This window comes from Brassica oleracea, chromosome C7 (assembly GCF_000695525.1).
Source record: "Brassica oleracea var. oleracea cultivar TO1000 chromosome C7, BOL, whole genome shotgun sequence".
NCBI classification, from domain to species: domain Eukaryota; kingdom Viridiplantae; phylum Streptophyta; class Magnoliopsida; order Brassicales; family Brassicaceae; genus Brassica; species Brassica oleracea.
Genome location: NC_027754.1, coordinates 15,809,267 through 15,816,828, shown reverse-complemented (window position 1 = coordinate 15,816,828; position 7,562 = coordinate 15,809,267). Strand labels below are relative to the sequence as shown.

Sequence of the window (7,562 nt, the reverse complement as noted above, 5' to 3'; positions counted from 1 at the left end):
TTATTATTAATTATATTCAATGATCCACCTTTGGGTGATCTTCTAGAATATAAATAATAATTTAATTGATCAATCAAACTTTTATGTCATTTAGCATCCTTGATCTTGATCAATTATAAACTTTATAATTATTTTTAATATCTATATGTCATATAACAAGGTCACTTTGGTGACTATCATATTATATACATATAAACATTAAAATATCTATGGGAAAACTACTTAAATTGTGTTAATATTTCATAACACAATTACTTGATCATTAAAATGCAGCGGAAGCATTTTTTTTTTTTACTATTTATTTTAATTTAATAAAATAACACCTTTATTAATTCAAATATGCATTTACTTTGATAAATGATTTCCGTTTATGCATACTAGATGAATTACCATGTGCTAACAGTCATGCGTATGCAATCAAATGTTAATGAATAACAGAACGCACTCTTTCATGCATGCAGTCTTACGTAACGATTCAAACTTCAAATGAACTCTGATTAATTATGAATCTACTCTCATTCATGAATGACTTAATTAATAATCCAGATATTTCTTATCGCATGATGCCAAACGTTAATATTATGAGTGCAATTCCTTTACGGTTATTACTGAAAACGTAAACCTCGTGAATTAACAATATTCCAAAATATTTAAGGAAATTCACTAATTTACTTCACGGTAACAACAGTAAAACCCAGATTTCAAAATTCAACAGTTTTATTCAAACAAGCATATTAACCCACACATGAACAGTCGTGACTTTTTAAAAATTAACCATGCAAAACACCTTTTACGACAACTATAATTAACCGTATTGCATCATTATACACTTTCATTTTCATTGTTGTCGTACTTGATCATTTAAGTTCAAAAATTCAATGCGAACGATTCACAAGCATCACTTAACAAACAGATTCAGTCAAGGATGAATTAATCAAATCTAAGATGGCTCTGATACCACATGTTAATTAAATTTTATGATTTCAATTATGAAATCTACACCCAAGACCTAATCTAGATTTGATTTAATTCAATCCTAACACATTTCTAAAGAAGGTAGAAACACTAACCTTGATCCATGCTTGGATACAATTCCACCAATTGATCTTCTCCTCTTTAACCTTCTCTTTGGTGATTTCCTTGATGGACAAGAAATCCCAAACCTTCCTTAATCTCTCCTTAAAAAAAAACTATTAGTGTAGTGTTGTAAAGAGACTTTACGTTTTTTTTTTTTGATAAAAGGAGTACGAGTCCTTTTATAATAATCTAAGAGACGTGTTGGTTTATATCCATCAAACAGATGTCTGTAACACAACTCTTCTTTATAACCGCACTACAACATTATAATATATCATCATATATATATTTGACCTTATGGTAATATATTCCATTATTATTACCTTTTACATATATGATCATGAGATTAAGGACATTTTTAAATATAAGGTAAAGTAGGAGGGTTATCAATACACCCATATTCTAACTCTTTAATAGAAACCGATCCATCATGGTATCGCCTTTTATATTAGAATCTAAAACATTAATATGAACTTGAACTTTATATTAAACCAATAGATACATAGGTCACATTGAATATAAAATATTCTTACATTCCAAAAACCGATATCAAGAACCGGTTTGGATGCGATATTCAAGGTTCTGTTAGAGAACGAGAACGTGACAATGGCTTGGAACCCGTACGGAGGGAGGATGAGTGAGATTCCATCGACGGAAACAGCGTTCCCGTACCGAGCAGGGAACATGTTCAAGATTCAGTACGCAGCGAACTGGTTGGTGCAAGGGGAAGCAGTGGCTAACGAATGCTTGAGCCAGACGGAAAGAGTGTTCGAGGCAATGAGCCCTTACGTGTCAAAGAATCCACGAGAGGCGTTTTTGAACTATAGGGACGTTGACATTGGAACGAGCTTGAACTCGACGTACGAGGAAGGTAAAGTGTATGGGGTGAAGTATTTTAAGAACAACTTCGAGAGATTGGTTAAGGTCAAGAGCAGAGTTGATCCCGATAACTTTTTCCGGTACGAGCAGAGCATTCCTGTGCTCTCTAGTCACTAGAAATTACCTAGAGACACATTCTTGCTTCCGCTATTGAGAAGTTCTACCAAAATTTATATTTTAATAGTAAAAACAAAGTCAACAACCTAATGGTTTGAGCTCTCTAGTTTTATCAAGGGTTTTCTGCAAAAAAACCCTCAATGTGGTTTTTTTTTGCAAATTAATCCGCGAACTCAAAAATCCACGGGTCAACCCTCCAAGTGTCAGTCAAACCGCAATATAACCCTCGGCCGTATTTATGTGTATTTGACTGTGTATAATTTTAACATTTTTTCAATACTAGGTCATTTTGGCGCTAATTTTTTAATGAAAAAAATTTGTTGAATCCGTGGTTTGAAATTTGAACCTTAAATACCATGTGCATGCTATATAATCATCTCGGCCAACAAATATATTTGTTTACTTAACAAACGCAATTATATTGATTTCTAAAACGAAATGACCTTGTTTTTCTCGGACATGGGAGCTTGCGTAAATGCACAATGAAGGTGGGGTTCAACAAATTTTTTTCATTAAAAAATTAGCGCCAAAATGACCTAGTATTGAAAAAATGTTAAAATTATACACAGTCAAATACACATAAATATGGCCGAGGGTTATATTGCGGTTTGACTGGCACTTGGAGGGTTGACCCGTGGGTTTTTGAGTTCGCGGATTAATTTGCAAAAAAAAACCCCATTGAGGGTTTTTTTGCAGAAAACCCTTTTATTAATCAGACCTAAAATATTGAGAAGTTCTTGTTTTAAAAAGATTAAAAGACATGTATGTTTTAGAAGGTAAGGAATGTAATATTTTTCTGTACATTTAATTTCGAATTAGAAATGTATTTAATTTCTTTAGAAATGCGTTAAAATTGTCAAAACTACATGTCACTTAATAGGATCATGCATTCTGTTTCTTAATATTTTTTGTTTTGTTTTGAACGACGTTTCTTAAAATAAGAATCACAAATGAGTGATAATAGAAAAGATCAAGTAATATATGGTAACAGGTTCAGACTTGAACTTGTCTATACTCTTGATTTCATGACAGTTTGCCTCATGACAAGCTATTATATTTTCAATAGAAGAAAATGATAGTAGATGTGAAGTATCACTAAATATTTTGTCAAAAAAAAAAAAGTATCACTAAATATGGTTACGTTTTTATCTTACCAACGAGGTACAATGCTCGGAATCAACATCATACAACTTTTACCCCGGTTTTGTTAAGTAACTTTTAAAATACAAGTTTTGAAGTTCACAAAAAGGAGTTGAAGTGCTCGAACACGTTGACTATCATTTCTTCCACTAATCTGCCAACCTATAAATCAAACTATATAAAAGGAAATTAACATGTCAACTGTTGAAATTCTTCACATATCATTTGGTAGTACGGATCGTCTAATTTTCTTTTATTCGGACCACTATTTTTGTTTGGCGATCCTCCACATTCAGATAATCACAGATTCACATGTATGCAAGATGCATACATTTATTGAAAAGGATATTCAAAGCTTCTCTCTGTCTTAACGGATAACGCGGAATATGATAAAACAAGACTTGCACGATACACGGATCTGATCAAAAATGTTTTTTTTTACTGGTCCTAAGTCCTAACTTACAGAAATTGTTGATCTGTACTGCATGTCTGCATCTCGCATAAGTTACATGTATATATTAAATCATCATAACCTTTCGTATGAAACAAGATATTCAAAAATCATATATTTAGATAATGACATGTTACTTATCCGCTATCGTGTACAGGAGTGCTCATAAAATACAATACAATATGTAAAAGTATAAGTCAAATATGATTGGTCCACTATGAGATTTATTCGGGGGAACAAACTTTAGCTGTCAAGAAAAGAAAACGTGAAATAAAAAATGTATTCGGGGTGAATGTATAAAGTACTATATTTATTAGAGAAAATTCGAACTTTGAATCTTCTCTATATAACACACACAAGCTCTCAAGCTTATAATAGAAACTCCCAAACAACACAAAACATGGAAAAGTTACTAGTTATAGCTCTGTTACTGATCTTAAACTCAGTTGCCACTTCACAACCCGTGACCGATCCGGTGGCTTTCCTCCGATGTCTGGAACGACAGCCGACGGATCCAGCGAGTCTGAACTCTGCCGTAGCCTACATCCCAACAAACTCCTCCTTCACCACCGTACTCCGCAACCGCATACCTAACCTCCGTTTCGACAAACCCACAACCCCAAAACCACTCGCCATAGTCGCAGCCGCCACGTGGACACACATTCAGGCGGCGCTAGGATGCGCCCGCGAACTCTCTCTTCAGGTTAGGATCCGAAGCGGTGGTCACGACTTCGAAGGACTCTCCTACACGTCAACCGTCCCATTCTTCGTCCTCGACATGTTTAGTTTCAGAACAGTCGACGTGAATCTCACCGACGGGACGGCTTGGGTCGATGCCGGCGTTACGACGGGAGAGCTTTACTACCGTATCGCTGAAAAGAGCAACGTTCTTGGATTCCCGGCGGGTTTATGTACAACGTTAGGCGTTGGTGGACATTTTAGCGGAGGAGGATACGGGACGATGATGAGAAAGTACGGATTGTCCGTAGACAACGTTGTCGGCTCCGGGATCGTTGACTCCAACGGGAACATATTCACCGACCGGGTATCAATGGGTGAAGACCGTTTCTGGGCGATACGAGGAGGTGGAGCCGCGAGTTTTGGCGTCGTGCTTGGATACAAGATCCGGCTTGTTCCTGTGCCGGAGAAAGTTACGGTCTTTAACGTCAGAAGAACCGTCGCAGAAGGAGGGGTTGATCTTATTATGAAGTGGCAGAGTTTTGCTCATAGTACAGACCGAAACTTGTTCGTGAGGCTTACGTTGACTTTGGTCAACGGTACAAAGCCTGGTGAAAAGATGGCTTTGGCCTCCTTCATTGGGATGTATCTAGGCGGATCGGATAAGACGTTCAACGTGATGAACCGGGATTTTCCTGAATTAAAGCTCAAGAGAACCGATTGTACCGAAATGAGATGGATCGAATCGGTCGTGTTTTGGGCCGGTTATCCGATCGGTACACCGATTTCTGTACTACTAAACCGGACAGTGACTACTAAAGCCTTTCATAAACGAAAATCGGATTATGTGAAACGTCCAATTTCGAGAACCGGTCTCGGTTTAATACTCAAGAAGTTGGTGGAGGTTGAGAATGTTAGAATGTTTTTCAATCCGTATGGAGGAAGAATGGGTGAGATACCGAGTTCAAGGACACCGTTCCCACATAGAGCAGGCAATTTGTACAAGATCGAGTATCTCGTAAGCTGGTCGGAAGCTGGAGAGGACGTGGAGAAGAATCAGTTGGCACGTGCCAGAGAGATGTATAAATTCATGAGCCCGTACGTGTCAAAAAATCCGAGGGAAGCGTTTTTTAACTACCGAGATCTTGACATAGGGTCGAGTGTGAATTCCACGTACGAGGAAGGTAAAGTCTACGGGGTTAAATATTTCAAAGACAATTTCGAGAGGTTGGTTGATATTAAAACCTTGATCGATGCTGAAAACTTCTGGAAGAACGAACAAGGTATACCGGTTCGAAGGTAATAAGTGCGACATGAGTGTTGTGGGATTTGTGACATGTATTTAAGTTTTTTTTTCAAGCAAATAAAGCAAGAAACATGACGACCAATATATATTGTTATGAACAAAATCAGCATATACCTATTAAAAATAATGCTCCCTTCAAGGGTATTTGTTTGTTTTACGTGAGTTAGTAATTTTGTTCAACACTTGACAACTTGAGCATGCACATCCAAATAGTTTATGCGATTAATGGATTAAGGCTAGTTTTTAACCAATTGTAATTAGTATATTAAGTTTAAACAAAATGTCAAGTTGTCAAGTTTTTTTTTTTTATGTCAATTAAGCAGAATTTCGGTATATTGTCTTTACATAAAGTGTAATTCACTGACATGCATGAAAGCTGTATACATTTATTGACTATGACATTCAACGCTTGTCTCTGTATTAACGGGCAACGCGGCCTAAGCAAGACTTGCACGCAGGCTGGCTCAACACCATTAGGAGCCTTAGGGCAATTTTTTTTTTTTTTTGCTATCTAAAATTTATATGTAGATATTGTTTAAAATATTTTAAAATTTAATCAATAATATTTTGTATATTTTGTAATGAAAATAAAGCTATATAAATATCAAATAATTTTTGGATCATTTTCAATTTTATTTATTATATTTATATTTTTATATATATAAAAATATATATTTATAAAAAAATTGGGCTCCTTAATTATTATCATACGCGGGTACATAGGTTTGGGTCCGGAACGGTCGCACCGCTTGTCCTCTCTAGTAAGCCGGCCCTTTGCACGATAAACATATATGATCGATTACATATTCTTCGACGAATCTTATGTAGTTTTATCTAGGGAAAACTTACTCGATTCCTACTGTATTGTTGGAGGATAGGCCCATTCGCAGTTGGACATATATCGACGAAGTTCAATACAGAGAAGCCGGCCCACTTGGAGCGATGACTCTCGCGGCAAGCAAGAAAGGACTGTTAATGCAGTGATGCCAGAGTAAAATACAGAAATAAACAAGACACAAGTTTTTCTGTTTTCGAATTCACTAGAACAAGAAAGTCTTACACCAATCTTTTCTATTACAAGAATCCTTTAGGATTACCCCAATCCTAGGCTAAAACTCACCCTAGAGCCTAGACTTTTGCTTATCAGAATCTTCCCGACCCCGAGCTAAACTCCCCCTGAATTTAGACTTTAATCTTCCAACTCCTCGGAAGTACTTCACCAACTACGTCAGCACCTAGCGCAGTGCAGTGACCCCAAAGGCTTGATCACACAAGCACAAAACAGTGATCTCTCGACTTTTTCTTTTTCCAGAGACAACTCTCATCATAAAGGTGTTGAGATGAGAGAATAAAGATTTGATATATTGAGAGAGGAAGAGATTTGGAGCAGACAGTAACTTTGGAGAGTTACCACAGTAACTTTATTGTTACTGTGGTAACTAAAGAAGTGTGGTAACTAAAGAAGTTACCATAGTAACCAGGGTAACTCGGATGGCAAGGAGGAGTTACCTTAGGTTGTCTACACTTGATCTGAGTATGGGAAGGGATAAGAGAGGAGACTTGGACAGGCTGTCACTGGCTGGAAAGGAGAAGAGTGCTTTAGCACTATTAGAAGCATGTGAGCAATCTCAGCCATGGGATTTACAGCCTGGTCTTTGACTACACATGCTTATCTTATCCCCTTAGATTGAATTCGACAATGCTTCTTCCTTTTGTATATACAGCTTCAAGGGAGTCCCTTTAGGTGTTTGACAAGGTCAGAAGAGGGGTCTAGCTGGTTGGTAATCTTGGCGTGTGAGATTAGAAGCATTTGTGGGAAGATCTAGGCTAAAGGTTGTTGCTTTAGGCTAAAGAAAATGGAGCTGCTTCAATCTGGTACAACAAGGCGTGAAGAGAAGAAAGAGAGAGGGAATG

General features: G+C 36.8%; 2 protein-coding genes across 3 annotated transcripts in view; both read left to right on the top strand.

Annotated features, from left to right (window-relative positions):
* The window catches only part of LOC106305016 (reticuline oxidase-like protein), a 7,339-nt gene extending 5,241 nt beyond the window's left edge, over positions 1-2,098 (top strand). The window contains exon 2 of one of the 2 annotated variants that reach the window (XM_013741394.1): positions 1,613-2,098. In XM_013741394.1, the coding sequence (XP_013596848.1) occupies positions 1,613-2,073 (461 nt within the window). In that variant the 3' untranslated portion in view covers positions 2,074-2,098. The remainder of the gene's footprint in view (positions 1-1,612) is intronic. The other variant, XM_013741395.1, reaches the window with a different exon arrangement.
* Positions 2,099-4,012: 1,914 nt separating this feature from the next.
* On the top strand, positions 4,013-5,838 carry LOC106303743 (reticuline oxidase-like protein). The gene has a single exon (XM_013740056.1). The coding sequence runs from the start codon at positions 4,065-4,067 to the stop codon at positions 5,643-5,645; it is 1,581 nt and encodes a 526-aa protein (XP_013595510.1). The 5' UTR covers positions 4,013-4,064; the 3' UTR covers positions 5,646-5,838.
* The last annotated feature ends 1,724 nt before the right edge of the window (positions 5,839-7,562 follow it).

What these genes read in the sequence shown, in the direction of transcription:
- LOC106303743 (XM_013740056.1), top strand. Translation starts at nt 4,065, where the DNA reads ATGGAAAAGTTACTAGTTATAGCTCTGTTACTGATCTTAAACTCAGTT.